Here is a 22,419-nt window from a genome sequence, read left to right on the forward strand (position 1 = left end):
CCATCCAAACACATACACGTAGAGTTGATCCAGATATTGTTGGTTTACACATGAAGAAGGACAGTACTACATTCATTCTGGACTAGCAGGATTATGTTTAGAATTATTATCAAATTACTGTTTAATTCAACATATTGTTGGATCAGTGCTGGTCCCACAAAAAGTGTTGAGAGAAAGACTAACAGCCTTCTGAAGCAAAGTTCTTTGTCACAAGAGACTATTCAGAGTCCTACTCCTTATTCTGCTGTTGTCCATAGGTTGTATGACGTTCCAAATATCTACAAAGAAGGGGTTCCTCTCCATCCAATTGTCAGTAAAATTGGTACTCTGACATATCATGTAGCAAGATACCTCACTACTTTGTTGATCCAGCTTGTTGGTCTATGTGAGCATCACATTAAGAACTCGGTGGATTTCTTATGTGAATTAGAGGGAACACATTTTAATGACTCTGATATTTTAATAAGTTTTGATGTGGTCTCTCTCTTCACTCATATTCCTCTGTCTAATTCATTACAGTTAAGTGAGATTAGATTTGGTGTTGAGTTTATGAACCTCTTTTGACATGTGTTGACTTCCACTTATTTTTTATTCAGTGATCAGTCCAATGAATAGACAGATGCAGTTGCAACTGAAAGTCTGTTGTCACCTATTATTGCAAATTTTTTTATGGAAAACTTTGACAACTATCAGTGGCTTTGAAACCTGCATGTTTTTTTTTTTTTTCAGTAGTTTGGTGATCCTTTTGTTGTTCAGCTTCATGGCACAGAGAGTTTGAACAACTTTATAGGACACCTGAATTGAATGTGCCCAAATATTTGTTTCATGATGGATGTGGAGAAGGATGGCTGCCTTCCCTTCCTTGATGTGCTGGTGAGGAGGGTGGTTGATGGTATGTTGGGACATGCTGTTATAGGAAGCCTACTCACACTGATTTGTATCTACAGGCTGATAGCTTTCATCATACGGCTCAGTGCGAATGGGTACTTTGTACCTCAGTTCACAGAGCCCATGTCATTTAAGACCCTGAGAGAGGATCAGCTGAGTTAACCCATCGTGAGGTCACATCCTGTCAGAATGGATATTGTGGTAGATGGATCAGATGTGCATTGCAGTAGTGACCAACCGTGCTCTGGATGGGTGATAATAATAATGAGTTGACACCAAAGTCTACAGCCATTCTGTCTTATGCAGAGACTATCTTCTGTGAGATTGGTCATATTTTGCAAAAATATCATGTGAAATGTGTTTTTGACCTCCAACTAAGATTAGGGTCATTTTAGGTTCCATCAGGTTCAAATGGTTCAAATGGCTCTGAGCACTATGGGACTTAACAGCTATGGTCATCAGTCCCCTAGAACTTAGAACTAGTTAAACCTAACTAACCTAAGGACAGCACACAACACCCAGCCATCACGAGGCAGAGAAAATCCCTGACCCCGCCGGGAATCGAACCCGGGAACCCGGGCATGGGAAGCGAGAACGCTACCGCACGACCACGAGATGCGGGCAGGTTCCATCAGGGATTACCTCATTTTGCATAAGGCAGGTGTCTATCATATTCCTTGCAGTTGTGGCCTGTCATACATTGATCAGACCACCAGGACTGTGAAAGACTGGTGTACTGAGGATAAAAGAGATGTACACTTACAACAGCTGAGCAAATTGGCCATTGCAGATCATTGTCTTGACACTGGTCATCCTATGGAATATAGCGATGTGGAGATTCTGTCATTCACTTTCAACTATTGGGATAGTGAAACTTCCTTGCAGATTAAAACTATGTGCCAAACCAAGACTCAAGCTCAGGACATTTGCCTTTCTTGGGCAAGTGCTCTATCAAAGCAAGGCTCACAACCAGTCTTCACAGGTTTACTTTCACCAGTACCTTATCTCCTACCTTCCAAACATGGAGTACTGTTACCAAGGAAGCAGTTGAGATTAAATTAGCAAGTGACCTTGTAAATAGAGATGGAGGTTTACACTTAGATTTTGGTGGAATCCTGCTCTCTCCCTTGTCGAAAAACAGAGGGACAGAGTTAATGCTGTCCTCACCTCTTATTTACCAATTTTCAGTATTGATAACTTTTAGCATCAGTTATCTTCAGTTGTGTGGTGGTATTAGTGTTTGCAGTATGTAAATGTGTACTTGCTGTAGTTTTGCCTTGAAACTGCCAGGGTTGTCACCTGTTGAAATAATGGCAGTTGTCAATGATGTTATCTGACTGGATTCCCTAAGTTATAATACAAGTGACTCAGAAAAAAAATTACATGAGCTGTGATCAAAAAGTAAAGGCAATTTTTTTAAATTTTGAGGGCTTTATACCATGAAGTGCTGCTGGGGAGCGTGCAGGGACGAGGTGGAGAGAGGGTGGGGCAGGTATGTGCAGTTGGCAGGTTAGTCAGAAGGTAGGGGAGTGGTGTGGGGGAGGGGGGGGAGGAAGAGTAGCAGATAAGGAGAGACATAAAAAGATTGGGCACGATGATGCAATGAGGGCTGTTTAGTGCTGGAATGGGAACAGGGAAGAGACTGGAGGGGTGAGGAGAGTGACTAATGGAGGTTGAGGCCAGGAATGTTATGGAAGTAGGATTTATAGCAGAGAAAGTTCTCACCTGCGCAATTCAGAAAAGCTGGTGTTGGTGGGAAGGTTCCATATGGCACAGGTTGTTAAGCAGTCATTCAAATGAAGGATGTCATGTTGAGCAATGTGCTCAGCAACATGGTGGTCCTCTTGTTTCTTGGTCAGAGTTTGTCAGTGGCCATTCATGCAGACAGACAGCTTGTTGATTGTCATGGCCACATAGAATGCAACACAGTGGTTGCAGCTTAGCCCTTGGATGCCCTAGCATGTCAATTACTGATGACAATGTGGAAGAAGTAAAGAAAATAGTTCTGGAAAATCACTGAAATACCATCAAAGGGGCTGCTGGTGATGTTGCATATACTTTGGCTCATACAAGCAATTTTTTTGGATATTTTGAGCATGAAATGTATAGCAGCAAAGTTTATTCTGAAATTGTTGAAATTTGTCTGAAAATGATGTCACATGGACATCACTCAGGTATTACTGAATGAAGTCAACAATGATTCAGAACTTCTAAAGAAGGTTATAACAGGTGACAAATCATGGGTATACAGGAATGACATCAAAAGCAAGGCACAATCGTCCCAATGGAAACTGCCTGAAGTCCCAAGAATTGAAAAAATTGACGAGTTCGATCACATGGTGTAGGTTCGTCTCACTATTTTCTTTGCTTACAGTTGGGTAGTGCATCAAGAGTTCCTGCCTTACAGTCATATGGTGAATAAGGAACACTACCTGGAAGTTATGTGCCATTTGCATGAAGCAGTCTGAAGGAAACAACCAGAATAGTGGCAAAACCACTCATGGAAATAGCATCATGATAATCGTCCTGCTCACATCTCAATGCTTGTTCATGATTTTTTGGCAAAAAACAAAATTATTATTTTGCCTCAATAACTATATTTGTTGGACATGGGTCCCTGTGACTTTCAATTACTGAGGCTGAAGAGAATCATGAAAGATCATCATTTTGCCACCTTTGATGAGAGCAAAACAGAATCGCTGAAGGAGCTGAACACAATAACAAAAAGTGAATTCCAGAGGTGCTTCCAGTATTTGAAAAAGCACTGAAGGGGTTACTTTGAAAGGGCCAAAGTTGATGTTGATGAATAAATAAAGCTTCTTTAAGAAAATTAAAATTTCCATTAATTTTTGATCACATCTTGTATGTGTAACTGACTACTCTAGATCAAGAGTGAAATCATCCAAGAAGTCCATCAAGAACAAGAAGTGACATCCAGTGAACCCAAAAGCCTTATGAAGAAAAGAATGTAGAACAACTGAGCTCACATACGATAGCATCACAACTTATCATGTTCAAGTGGATAGTTAAAATGAAAGGAATAGGATATATGTATTATTACTGAAATACATGATAATCACATTACTGGGATGCAGGAACTCCAAGAAAGAAGCAAAGAGGAAGAATACCATTTTGATAAAGTACAGCATTAGGAAAAAATGGCTAGACAGTACCTGTATGTTTTGCAATATTTCAAGCATCATCAGGTGTGTTCAAAGTCAGACTCTCAGTCTTGGCTGGTAAATCTTATATAACAGGAAAGTTACAATCTCAGAACTGAGGGGGAAACCACAACTCTACTAAAGATAAGGAAGTTACAAAAGTTATAAAAAAGGGTATCAAAACATATAGTTTTAAAGATAGCCACTATTCAAGGAAAAAGTCCAAAAGAGGATATTTACCATCTGAGATGCATATAATCAAAACATGGAAACATTTCTGTAAAACAAAAGGAACTGTCTAGGCTTCCTAATTGCTCTGTATCTTAGTACAAACACATTTTCTGTCATGCTTTAATTTGTCATTTAAATCTCTCTATACATGCTTAACATGGTCTACTGAAACTGAAAAAGGAACAGGATCTGGAGAAAAGGAAACAATTAATAACAAACACAGGTTGCACACACTTTGTGTGAAAACTTCCTTGCAGTAATGGAGGAGGAAAGTCCAAATGTGATTAATGCATGGTTTCATGTACAACAGAATCAGCCAATATCAAAGCTCTCTGTAGGTGAAGTAGTTTATTCAAGACAGGTTTGTCTAGACAGTTTGTGCATTATGATTCATTCCCAAGCACTGACGAAAGAAAGGAATGCTTTTTACACTTGGCTTGAAGCAGAAGGGCCAAAAGGATGCAACCAAGTAGCCTGTGCTCTATTGAATTTCCTCGGAAACTTTGACATGTCCCAGCCAGAAAATGGTTCAGATTAAATTCATTTGCTTTCTGATTCCCATGCCAGACAAAATAAAACTACAGTAATGATGTACATACTAACTGCCTTCATGGAAGAGAGTGTAAAGTTAATAAGCTGGTACATTATTTGCCTACTCATGGTCACACCTATGTGGCTCCTGACAGAGTGTTTGGTGGATTGGAGAAAGACTACTGAAAAAAGAAAACTATTTGTTCACCATCTGAATACTATAAAGTCATGGAACAACATACGATTGTCAAGATACTGAATAAAAATTGGGAAGCAAATTGTCCAGTGCACTATTATCTAAGCTGCCTTTCAAAACAACTGCTCGGTGAAGGATGGTTTATGAAAAATCTAAGAAGAATGTATTGTTATCAGTATCAGATTTTATAATGGAAGTACTGTAGAGGATAACGTATGGAAATCTAAAATCAACAGCCAGGAAGTGGGGGAAGCAGCCACCTTGGGAAAAAAGAAATGGTGAGCAAGGGGAAGAGAAAGGATGTCATAAAACTTAAGATTCATATAATCATACCAGAAAGAGATGAAGAGTTTTATAAGGATACTGTTGAAAGTGATTGATAGATTTCCAGTTTGGTATGGCTGTAGCCAGTATTTTGTGTTGTATTTTAGTAAAGTGTGTTGCTATTTTGCACTTCTTAGTATTGATAATTTGTGGAAAAATGTGATACTACTGTGTCACATTGTAGCACATTATTGTATTTCTTTGCAAAATGAACATTAAAGTAGCTTTATTTGTAATTAAAAATAAAAAAGAAACAGAAAAAAGTCACTTTGAATATATATATTAACACAACTTTTAATTTCCACCTTTGGATTTATTGACTTTTGAAAAAAACTCATAAACTTTGTCACTCTACTCTGACATAAAAAATACAATTTTATAAAAGCCTTTTATTTATTTATTTTATCCATCTATCAGCATTAATATTCAATTGATATCATCAGAAGAATTACAGCTATTTGTACATTATGTTTTACATAACAAATTATTACATGGTAAAAATATAGCAGTGTTGTACCCTATTAGCTTATAACTGCCTCTACACCCAGATCTATACATAACAGTAAGCCTTAATTTATCAGCATTAACATGCAGTCGATGTTGTCAGAAGAATTATAGCTATTTGTACATTGTCAAACACTTAATTGTAATTGTGCCTAAAAAATCAGTGTCAGTGTTGAATTATCTTGTTTATATAGTTAATCTTTCAGTATTGCACTCGAAAATGTGTTTCCTCAAAAATTTCCTTTTTTTGTGTTTATCTATATTTGAAAAAGTGCTACTCAGTCCTGCATTTGTATACATTTATATGCAGATACAACAGAACAATTTAGGTCCTGTTTATTCCTGACATTGTGCTTCTGACACATGCCATGCTGACAGTAGCTGCTATAGTTTTCCGTAGTGTTAAAGCTAGCATTTTCTGTGTGTAGTAAGGGTTGGATTTATCTTTCTACAAAGTACTGTTTGCAATGCTCATTTCATATGCATTTGTTTGAGAGCCGAATCAAGGCTCATCATCCATGTGAGGAAACACTACTTCTTTCAAGTCAGAAGTGATTCAGTTTTCTATCTTGTGTAGTCATTGTATTGTGGTATCACTTACTTTGCTTCCCTCAACCATGGAATAGTCTTGGAAACATGGTGTACAGCAGACATTTCCTAGACATGGTCTGATATAACCTGTTAGCTTGCTACAGTATCCAGTTGCCTGTCCATAAATGAGAATTGAGCCTTCTGGTGCTGTAACTGGATAAAGTACCAATTAACTAGGGCTGATCAACTCTACACTTCATCTTGTAGACACAAACTGTATTCTTACATAATTTTACATCAAGAGCAAACATTTCGTTGCACACCTCATGTCTCTTCAAAGAATAAGTGTAGTTCTTTTTCCATCTACATTTCATTTAACATTGTCATTTTTCCTCTTCCAACTGAAATTCATGGCATTAGTTTTCTTTATGTTCAATGTCACTTTATTGCTTATTGACCAATCATAAACTTCCTTGAGAATTACATTTGCTTTCTCAGCAAGGAGTTCTCTTGTTTTCTGAGCAACTATAATATTGCTGTCATCAGCGAAGAGAATTTTTTCACCATGAGTAATACTACTCGGAAAGTCATCGATGTATATCAGGAACAGTATTAGTCCTAATATGCTACCTTGCTGAACTCCTATTTTAATTTATTTTGATAAGTTTTTTAATAAATGCTTAGATCTGTTTGAAGTATGTGTTATCTCTACTCTTTGTACCCTATCCGTTAGGTATGATCGAAACCAGTTATTTGCTACCCCTCTTATTCCTAATGCTTCTAATTTATTTCATAGAATCTTGTGATTGACTGTATCAAATGCCTTAGAAAGATCCAAAAATATGCTTGTGGCACACTCATCTTTATCAAGAGCAACAAGTACAACTTTTGTGAATTCTACTATGGCTGACTTCGTATTTTTGCCACTTTGGAAACCAAACTATGATTCGCTTAAAAGATTTAATTTATTCAGGTAATTCATTAATCCATCTTTCACAAATGCTTCTATTATTTTTGAGAATACCGACAGCAGGGAAATGGGCTGGTAATTTTCTATGTCTTCTGCATTACCTTTCTTAAGCAAAGGTACAACTCTTGCCTATTTTAACTGCTTTGGAAATGCCCCTGATGTGAAGGATTCATTTATTATATTTGTTAAGGGACCTTGTATAATACCTATGCATTGTTTCAGTACACACATTGGTACTTCATCTAAGCCTACTGACTTTTTATCTTTTAGTTTCTTAACAGTTTTATTGACTTAATTCTCTGTGATTGGAAGTAACATCATTGTATTTAGTGCAACATATTTACAGGTGTTAAATTTGTTTTGGGGAATTTTTGCTGTAACTTCTCTGCGATACTTGAAAAATGCTCGTTTACATAGTCTGCTAAGTTTTATTAGCTTATCCCCCTCCCTTAACAGTATGTTATTCTACGATTGTTTGCCTCTCCCCATTTCCTTTTTTATAACATCCCAGACTGCTTTGTTCTATTCTCTGCATTATATGTTATTTTGTCATTAAATGACTTTTTTGCACCAATGAGCACCTTCCTATAGATCTTTTTGTATCTATGATAGAAATTTAAGAATTCTGGATCAATGCGAATATTTTTCATGGAACTGAGGTGTTTAAGTGTTGAGGACTCCTTAATACCTGCTGTTATCCATTTGTTTTTGTGAGATGTGGTTACAGACATGCATACTTTTGGAAATGCCCTTTCAAAGTTCAATTTAAACAATGTGGAGAATTTAGAGAATTTCATATTCACATAGGTTTCCTTGTACACTTCATCCCAGCTTTGTTTTTCTAGTTATTTTGAAAAATCTTTTATTTTGATTTCTGATGGATGTCGTTGGAAGGCTTGTAGTTTAGGGAATGATTCGATGCCTGATTTTACTGTTGTTATTTGACAGAGATGGTCTGATAGTCCAAGATCTTCTACAGTTACATAGCATTTTTCCCGGTCCATATTTGTGGCCACATGATCAAATACTGATGCAGTCATTGTAGTAGCCCTTGTTGCAGTATTGACCAATAGGGACATGCCAAAACTTTGAAGGATGTTTATGAAGGTGCTGCTGGATTCATTTATGATATTAGTGTTGATGTTAATGTCTCCACACGGAATTATGTTGACCTTTGTACTTGAGACTTTATCTAGAACTTCTGTTAATTTATTGTAAAAATTGTCTGCACTACCAGAGGGAGATCTATACACACGCAAAATTATTAATTTCTTGGTGATACCAAGCCCTGTTAATCCAATAGCTGATATTTCAAACTATTTGTCTTCACTTACTCTACTGAGGTGATGTCTTGATTTGAACTGTGTTCCTTTTCTGATATAAATGCATGATCATCCACCCCTTGAAGTATTTCTGCAGTAAGAGTTTGCCTTTTCATACAGTGATAATACTACATGTTGGATTTCTGTGTCTCTACACCAGTGCTCAGTAATACAAACTACTGTGAAGTTCAGAGATTGGAGCTCAACTTCTAATAGTTAGATTTTATTTTTTACTGTTGCATGTTTTGATGGAGGATTGTTAAGTCTATGAAATGCCCCATGTTACTCTTTCCAATGGTTTGTTTTTCTTTGTGACATCTGGTACATGAGATGTTTGAAGTGTTAAAATCTGTTTTGTGGGTGATTGTTTCAGTATTTTTTAAACTGATGCAGATGCTCTTTAGGCTGGGGAACCTGTTGTCTGGATTTATCTTAAAAAAGACCTACTTTTTCTACCTATGACAACAGGTGTTTGACCATGTGTGGCCTGAGATCCACCCTCTATACTTTCATGAATCAGCTACCCTTCTCAGTCCTGTTTAGGTGTAGGCCATGCCTAGTGAAGCCCCATCTGTTGATAGTCCTGACGGGCACCAGACAAACATGAGCAATGTTGGCTGTCCTCAGAACCATCCATAACCCCACATTGATTCACCTCACAGCTCCATCAAGGTGTGGTCTATTATGACTTAGCCCTGCATTTGGCTTGAAGATATTGGTGGCCTGGAATGCTGCACCTAAACTTTCCTGTAACTGAGGGCAACACCTCACCATGGCTACTACCTGGCAGCAGCACTATCTTCTTCGTAACACTAATGTACATTCCTAGGCTTCTTGGCCTTGGTTGAAGTGTGCTGCACATTTCTTGCTCCTTTTTTTACCTGAGGCTCTTCTCCAGTTAACTCTGGCAGTGGTAGATAACTGTTTTTGGTGTTGATGATATAACTGTCAGATCGTGTTCTCTTTCTTCCTATCCTCCTACCAGCTGCCAGTTCCCAGCCACCCTCCTCCCTCCTATCTCCCTTGATCCTTATGAGTTCCTTTCTTGCTTCCTCCAACTGTGCCTGAAGCGCATAGATTTTCCTTTCCTGTTCCCCAATCAAAATGTTCCTACTGCATACTCTGCAGTTCCAGGAGAGAGCCTCTTCTGTTCTCCCAACATTCTCCCCACTGCATCCCCCCAGTGAAAATATTTCCTGCAAGATTGGCAACAAATCCCTCTACTCACTATCCTATAACAGCTCCCACATTTCTCACTCATGGTCAGTTTTGAAAGAATAGTTAAGTTTAAAGAATTTTTCAAATTTGTCAAGGACACAAGATTGGCAGTGTGTAAACAAAAAATGACACAAAGGTCTTATGTGCAGTGGTTTTTGTTTTTGTACTGATTTAGAGATACAATGATAGAAGAATGAATTTGTAATTACCTTGCTTTTAGAGAATTTACATTATCAGGCATGTTTGGTCATGTTTTTAAAATGTTTATAACTCTGAAAATTTACACTTAAAATATGCCACAATGTACTAACAAAAGTCATAGAGTGATGCTATATATGTAATTAAATAAATTTTTAAAAAAATGAAAGAGATTGAGAAGGGAATCAGATGGCTTAGGAAGAATTAAATAAGTAGAAAGTTTGGCAGAGGAGTGGGTTTTCTCAGTTAATATTGGTAGATGTGTAACAAACCTAATAAGTAAATAAGTAAAATGGAAGAGGGATCTTGTAAGAATGGATGTATCTGAAGAGAAAAAATGATAATGGGAAATTTGCTCCAAGGAAAAGTGGTTTTGGAAAGCTTAGCTCAGTTCAGTCTTGTGTATATATCTGCTGACTGCTCAATACCTCAACTGTAAGGTTCATTGTTACCTTTACATCTTTCATTATGTATTTTTCACCCAGTGTCATATGAATGTATGAAAACAACATAGAATAAGCCAGAGATTATAAATTTCAGTCATAATATTTAATATTTTCTTTTTCTTTCAGGTTTTATAGTTAGTTGCTTTCACTTTTTGTATGTAAATTATAAGATACAAACCACAGTGATATGGACTGTGTACATTGTAAATACAATGTATGTACAATGTACATGTTTCATAAATGTAGCTTTCATTGTTACAGTGCTCTGAAAAGTAATTGCAACAAGAAACTTCTTATATTTGATGACAGGAGCAGGTGCATTAGTCTTTTTGTGACATATAATGCTTCTTTTTAAGTAATTTTATTTTCCTGTGATCGTTTAATATGTTAATGGATTTAAAAATTCAATTTAGTTTTCTGGATTACTTGCAGGAGAATGAGAAACTAGAAGACTTAAAAAAAGATATAGTGCCATGGGACCATTTCATAGAAACTGTAGCACAGAAGAGAGTATGTAACTCATGCTTCTTATAAAAAAAATTTAACTTTATAAAATTATAGATAATTTTCCAGATAACAAATTGTGATGTCACAGTAGTGATACTTTGAACATGTATTTTTTATTTCATTGTTATGTTTTTCATTTTCCTATTTAACATTTCTTAAATCTGTTCACTAGTTACAAAAAGTAAATTACGATATCTCTTTGACACCATCACTTATCTCCAGTAAAGTAGCCTGTCTTTACCAACCAAACAATCAATTTTTTCTCTAATTTAGGAACAGTTGCTAACTTGATTCAATGAGTAGAAGCAGTAGTTCTTCTGGATCAGGGTTTTGAGAGACAATGCCCTCATCATCAGGTTGCAAAACTTAGCTCATGAGGTTATAATGCTAAAAAGTCTACCAACACAATTGCGGCTTTCTCAGAATAAAATTGAATAAAAACATAATGGACTATGTGTCCTCATCTTATTTTAAAATCAAGACGTCTGTCAGTGGCCATCCTATTTCACACTGCACACTGCACCAGGCTGTGTACTGCTGATCTGCTGTGAGCTCCAAGTGTCAAATTGGCACTTATCCAGATCTGCAGGGGTTGTTGTGAACTGACATTTCTTTTGCATTACAGTGTGAGCACAATTATTGGCTCAACCATACTGCTGTTCTATCAGCCACCTAAATTGTCCTCATTTTCTAAGTATATTTTTGTCAGTTTATAGCTGCTTCATCAAAAAGAAATTGTAAATTTATGATTATGTATCTGATTCAAAATAATTCTACAAAGTCACTAAGATATCTCATTCTGTTGTCATTGCTTTGCACAATGAGAATATTGCCATAATTATTCACATTCACATCACTGAAGTAATGATAACCCTCTCTGTGATCTGCTCTTTGCCAAAGCCAGCAGTCTTTCTCTTCCTTTGCTACTCTTTTTTTCCACTCATTGCTCCTCCCCCTCCCAACCCTCCCTCCCCCAAAACCTCCTGATGTTGCACCAGGCAGCCTTGGCTGGCCACGGTCTGGACTCCATCAGGCACTGCTGACTCCTCTCCCCCACCCATACCCTGTTCTCTCTCCCTCACCCCTGCTCCACTCCAGATTGCTGCTTCCTCTTGACACAACACTATCATATTTTGGCCACAGTGATTGGAGAGAGCAATCATGTATGCATAATGTGTGCTTGCTTGTGTGAATGTGTGTTTTCTTTTCTTTTCTTTTCTGAAGAAGGCTTTGGCCAAAAGCTCAGTGTGTAACAGTCTTTTTGTTATGTCTTACAGTGAATAGCAATCTATCCTTATCATAATATTGTTGATATTCCAACCTGCACCTTCCATTGTTAAAAGTAACCATAAGTCCTATATTTAGGGCTCAGTGCATTAGTGCATATTCTAGTGCAAAAGCCTGTAACAGGTTGTGAATGGACATAAGGCAGGAAATTAAATTCTACATCCACAGATAATAAAAAACAAAGTTAAAGAGTACCTTATTGGCCATTCCTTCTATAGTTTATCACAATATTTGGAATCAGGGATGTGGATTCTCCTTTCTTGTAATATTTCTATTAGACAGATTTTGACTTTGTCAATGTATAGAAAGCTGATAGTTTTCTGTGTGAAACTATCTGTTAAAGTATAACTTGATTTGTTCTATGTCCCTAAAGACTCTTCTCTGATGTGGTATTTGCAGTACATGGTGTGTGAATGCATGACTGGGTAGATAATCATAATCACAACTTTGAATTCTTATACTTTCTTTCCAGTACATTTACTACTAAAGGGTATTTGTTGCCAATAACTTTAAGTTGAACTGTGATTTACACAACCACAGTATAAGAAAAAGTTAGTCTGAGTGGCTAGGAATGTTGCCTACAGACTGTCCGTAAATAGGTTGGTATAGGAAGATGCCATGCGAGTGCAGTATCCTAGTCTCACATATTATTTAAAGATGAGGACCACTTCCTTTACTGCCTGTCATCCATCCTCCATCCGCACCCCAACAGTAACTGGATCCCTACTCAACACCATTAACACCACCTCCCTACATACCTCCCTGAACCACACCTTTCATCGTGGCTGTTGCTATTTATAATTGTACTGAGACATGAGGAACATCCTACCCAGAATTCAACCCAACCTCTTCCAAGGTGATATTCCACCACCCAAGCAATCCACACAAGATCATGGTTCTTCCTTATGCCACACCCACTCCTACCCCTTGCCACTTGCTCATATCCCTGCAGAAGGCCCAGGTGAAAGACCTGTTCAGTACAACCATCCAGCATATTCTGCTCCAATCCTGTCACAGACTTACCCTATCCTGTCAGAAGCAAGGCCACCTTTGAAAGTAGATATGCCATATACTAGGTGTGCTGCAGTTTCTGCACAGCATTTTATGTGTTCATAGCCACCAATCAGCTGCCCACCTGTATGATTGCCACTAAGGACCTGTTGCAAAGAACAGAGCTTGCCATACAGTGTCGGAACATGCTTCTGAGCACAATAGGCTCAACTTCAATGGTTGCTTCACAATTCATGCTTCCTGGATCATTACCACCAATGTCATCTTTTCTGAGCTACACGGATGGGAGCTGTCCTTGCAGTGCATCTTTTGTTCCTGTAATTGCACTGACCTCAATCTCTACTAGCTCCCTGCCCAGGACTCTTAACTTCACTCATCCTGTACCCACACCCTGTTCCTCACAGTTTCCTTTTCCTATGTTCTGGAACCCCCTCCAAATCCACTCTTCCATGGGGCCATCATCATGAGCTGCACAAACTAATTGGTGCCGGTAAGTTAGTCTCATTCCTGTCCCATTGGCCTTCTAATACTACTTGATAATTTCTATTGAATCATGATCATAAACAAAAATTTAATTTTGAAAGCAGTAGGTGGTTGCCAGTAAACATCACAAGGTGGTAAAACATTGAATGGCAATATGCAACTCAGATAAATTTGAAAAATATACTTAACTCTAGGAGGTGTAAATGTCATATTTGTCTGGGTGGTTGAAATTGCATAGCAGTAACTATAAAACTTTAGAAAACTTTTTGCTCATTTTCTGTGTACATTAATTCCATATTTTTTGAAAAGAAATGAGTCCACGTACTGCTGACACAAATTTAAATGGCTCCAACTACAACTTCCATTACACTATAATGGTGGATGCTGCCACTGAGCTATAAAGAGCTTTAAGCCTTTGCAATATTTGATGGTGTTGTCTGAGCATGTGCTTAGTTAAAATTATAATTAAAATTATGAATATTCAGCAGTCTAAGTATAGGATTTGGTTTTACAAGAAGCAGTAACACATTTTGTATAAACAGAATTTTGATAGAATTACATTATCAGTGCAATATTTATTAAAATATATTGTTCATTTTGACACCACTCTTTTCACAGAAACTTGAATAAAAGCTGAACAATCTATTAGAGTCAGATATTTGGTTAATACTTCATACATATTTCTAAGCTGGTTACACCTTATATTGTTTTGTTCTTGAACATTTCAAACAACAGTTTTATATAAAATGACAGTATTACTTTTAAATACAATCACATTTGTAAATTGGTAAAATATTTAAATTATAAATGACGTATCTTAAAAACTGATTACAAAACATTATCCTATTCTCATTAATTGAGTGTAAACTGATCTGGCACATTATACACGCCCCCAGAGTTATCATGCATGAAGTTTATACATTCAATTTTTTAATTGCTTTAGATTCATCTGTCTGTTTCTAGAAGTGGTAGCTGGTTGACATGTGATGAGTTCTGCCACATTGGTATTGTTCAGAAGCGTGTATTCCAATTGTGCATTAGAAAGTATTAAACACACTTATTGAGATAACAAAGTTTATTCGTTCATTCATGGCAATGATACCAGTCTGTTTATGCCTTCACAATGTGCCAAGAATTTGCATGAGCAGAGGAGGGGCAATCTGGAACCAGTATTGTCATACCAATCTCTATGCACAGTAGTGGTGACAAGAAGAGGATGTATGTAAATTTATGAATGTTAAATACTGAATATATGAATTGGATATTGAAGGTCAGTTTATATTAGAGCCAGTTAAAGTTCACTCATATGTGAGTACCTTCCAATTTTTTTCAATTATTCTTTCAAAATTTTCCTTTAAGCAGCAAATTTTTATTTGGTTTCCAATATATATATCAAATTCTTAGTCCCCTCATCAGTATTTAGACTCTGCTAATCTTCACGATCAGAGAGACAAGAAAAAGACAAAAAAATTCAATACTGTTGAAGATTAATTATTATAACAGAAGGCTAGAAAGTGTTGTTATACCTACATTGTCTTAAAATAATAATGTACTGCTGCTGCACACAAAATATTACATTTTGTTAATTAATCAAATAAATATGTTTTCTTAATTAAAATTTCATGATATGTGTTAATTAGATAATCACTTCCCTCGGAATCAGTGATTATGCAACCCCCCTCCCCCTCCCCCTTTCAAATCTATAGTAGTGTTGTTGTCTACTTCGCTTATAATGGCATCAACAACTTACTACAGATAGTAATTATAGCAGTTCATTTTCACTAATTAGCTAGTTAATTAGAATTAAATTTTTATTTCACCATTCCTGTATCTTAATTCAAGATATATTTTTCAGTCCAATCTAAGCTTTGCTACCCACTCTCATTCACAAAACCCACTTGTCAAAAATGTTATATTTCAGCTTTCTCTTGTCACAGGTTATACCATTAATTACTTGCACTAAATTAGCCAAGCTTTACCATTAACCCAGTCCACATAATTACGGAACATGATTTACTCACTCCATTATACAGTGTTCCTTGCATGGTCATCACACTGCATGACAATCATCCCTAATACCGAATTATCAGTCAGTAATGCATCATCATCATCATTATCATTAAAATAATCAGTGTAATCACTCCTTGAGGAGCTCTAACACCATCATCATCATCCAAAAGAATCCCCAAAACATCATTTCAAAGTAATCCTGAGTACACATTTTTTTTCAATAAATAAAATAAAATAAGTGAAATACTTTTTTCAACATTTTTGCTGTATTACTTGAGCAATCTTGCACATGAAAATAATTATTAATGGTCTTTTACAAAAATGTGGAATGAAGCATTAGTAACTCTCATATTCAGGTAAACTACATGGTTCCAGAGACCTTTTCAAGTCTCAAAAAGGAGGAGACCTGGGTTCAAATCCCAACCATGGTACAAATTTTCATTCATCATTTCAGTCTGCATGTATACAACTTCCATGTTCTTTCAAAAGATTAATTATCAGTTATTAACTTTATTACTACAACATGGCAGTAGAAATGACAAATATGGTCTTCTACATAAAATGCTGTGAAAAACTTGCAGCAGAGCTGGTATATGACATGGCTGCTTTCACTGGTGGTGCTGCCTTTGATGGAACAAAATAAGCCTGTGACAGGAATGGTGTGGGTGACTCAGGTAGGTCTTGCACCTGTGTCTTCAACAGGGATACCATCCATGTAGCAAGGGGCTGTAAGTGGGAGTGGCATAGGGATGAACTAGGATTCTGGGTGGGCAATTTCTTACACTATAAAAATAATTTTTCTGGTCACAACACAATTATTTGAAAAGAAACCCAAAAGGAGGAATACAGGAGGCAGGGGCAGCAGATGCACGAGCCAGGCATGTGGCATACAGGCACCAGAACTGGTGAGGTTTAGTGTACAATGAAGGTGATGTAGAGGTGCAGATTAATAGGGGTGACAGGACAGTGGAAAGGGAAACTGTTCAGTAGAAGGTGTTAGGACCTTGGGTTAGTGGAGACTGATACCAGGGGAATTATGGGGGTGAAGGATGTGTTGCAAGGATAACTCCCATCAACATAGTTCAGAAAAGCTGGTACTAGAAGGAAAGATCCAGATGGAATGGGTTGTGAAGCAACGTTTGAACTTGAGCATGTTGTGATGAACAGCATATTGGCCACTGGGTAGTCAGCTCTCATGGCCACAGTTTGATGGTGTCTATTCATTCTGATAGACAACTGGTTGGTGTTCACATTCACATAAAATGCTGTGTAGAAATTGCAGCACAGCTGGTATACGATGTGGCTGTTTTCACATGCAGTGCAGCCTTTGACGGAAAAAAATAAGCCTTTGACAAGACCAGTGTGGGTGAATCAGGCAGGCCTTGCATCTGTGTCTTCCACAGGAATATGACCCATGTAGCAAGGGCTTGTAAATGGGAGTGGCATAGAGATGAACTAGGCTGCTGGGTGGGTAACCAAATACCACTTCAGGAGGCATGGGAATGATTATTGATAGAATGTCCTTCATTTCCACACATGATGATAGATAATCGAGAACAGTTGCTACAGTCTGAGGTGGTACTGGGTGACAAAGGGGTCATTCATTTGCAGCTGATTTTTGAGGGTGGTGGGAGGATTAGGGATGTGTGATGATGCAACATGGGAAATGTTTTACGAACTAGGTTTCAGGGGCTGAGGGGGGGGGGAGTAGTTCTGTCTGTGAAGGCCTTTGTGAGAGCTGCAGTATACAGGGCAAGTGAATTCTTGTCACTGCAGCTATGCCAACCATGGGTGATTCTCTGATGTGGAAGTGGTAAAGTGGAAGCACAATAATTAGCTACAAAGGAGTGTCCAGGATTGTTGGGTTTGTGGATTTTGGGAAGCATGTAGCTGGTGTGTGTGTGGAGTGGCAAGGGGTCATGGGAGTGAGGAGGGGAAAGGGCAGATGGGAGAGAATCATGTGTGGATCTAAGGATTGCAGTAGAAATTGAAGAATATGTTGAGCTTTTGGGAGCTTCTAGATGGAACAGTCAAACATCTGGCAGAAGGCTTCTGATGGAACTTTTGAATGCAGGAATAATGATTAAATCAGGGTCAGGTTCCTGAAGAGGAGACTTTGTTCTTTGGAATGGAAGGATGATGAGGACAAGTTGGAGTAAATATTTCCTGTAATGTAACCTGGCTGTGGACAGTTGGGAAGGGCAGAAGTTCATGGTTGGATGGTGGTATGAAATGGGAGAGGCAAGATTCAGTGTTGCCGTTACAACAGCATTGGTTGGAGGGATCAATAGTTAAGAAATGTGGCGTGTACGTGCGCGCGCACACACACACGCGCACACACACACACACACACACACACACACACACACACACACATTGTTCCAGCTGGACACACAATACCAGGATCTGGTTGGGGTGAGTATCTGCAGGGAAAGAATGCAGTAGGGAGAGGTGGCAGTTGCATGGGCTAAGCATATGACATATGTGTATGGGAGCTGGTGGTGTGTGGCACATGATGAAGATAACGTTTTGGCATGGATGTACATATACTGTAGATCATCAAAGGATTTCTTCTGCAAGGTATTTTTTGTGGGCCTGTCAGTGGCTCAGTGGTTGTGCTGTTCAATGAGTGGTTACCTTTATTCCTAAATTATTTACATACTGCCAGGACTTTCCTTGCAGTATTTATGTTTGTATCTCTGCCAGCAGGTATTGATATGGAGCTAACATGGGCCTCATTGGAGAGTAGTGTGGGAAGCTGTCACATATGCCACGTACAAAGCATTGTATATGGAGAACCATTGCCCCAGGCATTCACCTGTTGGTGGCAATAGGCTATGGCCAGTTGGTTCTTTTCTTTTCCAAACTACTTCAGACCTGGCCTTTGTTTTGCACCATGCTCTGTTTCCACACACTAGTGTTCAGTTGTTCACACTGGTTGCATTTTGTGTTTATCTCCATGCTCATTCTGTAAGTGGTTTTCAGACTCTCTGCACCCCTCTAGACTGACACACATCAAATTTTACTCTCTCTTTTAGGTTTCAGCTCCCAAGTTTTTTTATTGACCCACCATCAACTAGTGTAGTTACATTTGTGCCAACAGTGATGGTTTCACAGTATTGTGATGCCCTGTGCAGATGCAAAAATGGTAACATAAGATGTTCTTACACATCTGATGCTTTTCTTTTTTCATAACATTAATTTGTGGCACCATAGACCCATCATTTTTGCACTGGCTGAAGGAGCAGTTGAACCTACAGGAGCAACATCAAAATCTGCAGAAGGAGCAGATGCAAGAACTGCTCAAACAGATAGCGAAATTGCTTCATATTCATGCCTTGCTGGTGGTAGACCATGTGCTTGCAAGGAAGCCGTACCCCATGACCCCAACAACCATTCACTATGTTTGACAAGTCTGTGGTAAGGTGGAAGAAATATCTGTGCCAGTTCTTGGCTGCACTTCCAGGTAAGGCATATCATTGATTCAGATGATAAGGCCACCTTCTTATTGTCCATCAGTGGAGGGTTGTACAAAGTTGTACAAAATTCGAAGCCCTCCACACAGCTTGAGACATTTAACATTGAGGAACTCTTGTCAGTTGCTAACACAGTATTTGGTCATCAAATTGTAGTGGTGGTGGCACAGTGCAGTTAAACCAGCACCCTCGGTAGTCATATCTGGTCTGGGTTGCCAATCTGAAAGATCTCTTATGCAAGTGTCAGTTTGAGTGACCACTACATACTACCCCAAATGCGAACTGGATAATTAGGATATGATTATTCAGTTATCATCTGACCCTGAGGTCCAAACTAGGTCACTGGCCTTGGTCAACCCTTTCTTGCCAGTGGTGCCCAGATTTCTGAATCCCATGAACTTACAACAGAGGCAAGTGATGTACTTTCCTAGATACATTGGTCCCCCACAGAGCTTCACTGCAGCATATTTTTTTAATGTTGGCCATAGATGGGTAAGCAATTGAGTTTCATGTAGACACATGAGTGATGGTTAGCCACGTTAACTTTGACACATACAGGCTCATGGGTTACCCGGAGTTGCAACGGCCACTGGGTCAAATTGTGTCTTATAGTAAATATTGCATTCCTTGATGGCATCTGGTTCATAGGCTCCATGCTAGAAGAGCACTTACAAAAGCTGGAGGAAGTTTTCAAACATCTTCTTGAGAATGACCTTTACTACAAACTAGTTTTTTTCCCAATGGTGCATTTTTTGGGTCATGTGTTTAGCAAAGAAGGTGAACATGTCAAAGCCATTGTCAATGTACTCATACCCAAGAACTTGAAGGATCTCCACTCCTTTTTGGGCAAGATTTCTTATTATACTAAGTTCATCTCCCAGGCCTTGCACATCTTCCATCCTCTTAAGTGGCTTCACCAGAAATGGAATCTAATTTATATTATCTGCAGGCTGTCAACTGACTTTTCTGTTCTTCAAACTGTTTTTGTGCTCCAGTCCCTGTTAGGCTTCCTTTATGCCAGGTAAACCATTAGCTCTGTCTGGCAGTGGATCCTAATATGGCATAGGTACAGTCTTGTCACATCAGAAGTGAGGTGGCACAGAACAGCCTATCGCTTACATAAGTATTCACTGGTGGAAAAGGAGGGACTGATTATCATTTTTGGCATTTAGAAGTTTCACACTTTCTTGTGTGGTGCAAAGTTCCTACATATCAGTGACCACCAACTGCTGGTTCCCTTATTTGGCCCTTGTTCCATGATACCAGATAGGATTACCCACCAATTGCAGAGGTGTGCACTGCTTCTCAGTAATTATTGCTATGATACTGGTTATCTTTTGACTGCCCAGCATGCTAATGTGGATGTACTATTGCAGTTGCCAGTGGGACCAGATCTGGATTTTGAAAGACAGGAGAGACTAATTTTCACATTGCTCAATTTTCCAGCGACAGTGCAGCAGGTCATGGTTGCCATGGTCACTGACCCATTTTTTGAAAAATCATTTTGGCAATCCGGACACTCTTTCAGACACACACACTTTCAGCTTCAGTGTCCGTGTAGCATATGTGAAGGCTTCATAATGGTATCACATCAATTAGCTGGCTATTGATTACAGTATTGAACACCTTACATGGGCTTTTGCAGCCTCTGCACAGAACCAGGATGTGCCACATCAGTTTTCCCTTGGCTAGTCACAGAGAACCCTCGGGACAATGGGGAGAGCCCTTTCTTGGGAAGCGTGTGGTTTCTGGTTGTGGATGCATTATCGAATTTTCTGTATGTTGCCAAAATGCTTTCCACAACATTGACTTTACTGTATTCTTGATACCTATCATTTTCACTATTTAGGGCTCCCCACAGACACTCGTATCTGATAATGATTGGCAGTTAATGACATGAGAGTTTGAAGTTTTTGGCATTCAGAAGAGTATTCCCTGTGGTCTACCATTTGGATCCAGTCTTTTGGCTGGCAGCAGGCATGGTTCTGTGGCTGGCAGCAGGCATGGAAATGGATGTCGTGGTGACCCACAAAGATTAATATCTGTTTGTGGTGGATGTCGATTGAGAACAGTTGATTCATCATTACAATCAGTTGCATTCACACTCTGTTGGATCTGCAACTTTGCTGTTTTCACAGCAGAAAGGTGAAGGGATTGGTTGCAGAATTTTCCCAGTACGAGGCTGCCAACTGTGGCAATGTGCCGCTGCCCCCTCCACTGTCCTACTTTCTCCCAAAGAATAGGATGTCAGCAGCAAATGCTCCCCTGACTCCCACTGCAGAGCCCATGGATGAGTCCTTACCCCCATCAATGCAGGCAGACCTGCTGTTATGCCAGTCTTCAGTGTTGTCTACTTCAGCAGTAGATCCACTGCTGGCAAATTGCTTACCCTCTCAGATTTTGCGACAGGGGTCAATACACAAACTTGGCCATTTGTGACTATCCATTACTTTTTAAGGGGAGATAGATTCAGTAACTCCATGAGTGGGTATTGATAAGGATGCAGGTGAGCTGCTGCCAATTTTGAGAGAGAACAGCGTAGCAAGCTGTCACAGTTGGCATGCATGAAGCACTGTATGGGCAGTATCATTGACACATGTGTTTGCCTGTCAACAGCTATAGATCAGGGCACATCAGTTATTACACTGATTTCAACTGCTTCACACCTGGTCTTTGCCTTTCACCATGTTCTGTTTCCACTTTCTAGTTTTCAGTCATTTACATTGGTTGCATTTTTTGTACAACTCCATGCCTGTCTCCAAGCAGTTTTGGATTCTCTGCTCCTCCATATATCGACTTCAACATTGAGTTTCATTCTCTCTTCCATGGTTCACTTCCTCAGTTTTGTTGCTGACCCACCTTCACCTACTATAGTTACATTTATCCTGACAGTGGTGGGTTTGCAGTATTGTCACACACTGTGCATATATAAAATTTCTAGTGTTGTGTAAGTTTTGTATGAGTCACATTATTGTGGTATCATTCCAATTATCCAGTTCACATTAACATACTGAACTTTTCTACTACTTAATTTTCACAAAATTATTTCACAGATTGTAATCCTCCTTATAGTTCAGAGACATATTAATCAGTTAAACACAATATATCTGTAGAATAACCAAATT

General features: G+C 38.6%; 1 protein-coding gene across 1 annotated transcript in view; it reads left to right on the forward strand.

Annotated features, from left to right (window-relative positions):
- LOC124564982 (ionotropic receptor 93a) overlaps nucleotides 1–22,419 on the forward strand; it is a 308,796-nt gene that overhangs the window by 193,140 nt on the left and 93,237 nt on the right. The window contains exon 10 of the mRNA XM_047131014.1: nucleotides 10,953–11,030. Coding sequence (XP_046986970.1) covers nucleotides 10,953–11,030 — 78 coding nt within the window. The remainder of the gene's footprint in view (nucleotides 1–10,952; nucleotides 11,031–22,419) is intronic.

This window comes from Schistocerca americana, chromosome 1 (assembly GCF_021461395.2).
Source record: "Schistocerca americana isolate TAMUIC-IGC-003095 chromosome 1, iqSchAmer2.1, whole genome shotgun sequence".
Taxonomy (NCBI): domain Eukaryota; kingdom Metazoa; phylum Arthropoda; class Insecta; order Orthoptera; family Acrididae; genus Schistocerca; species Schistocerca americana.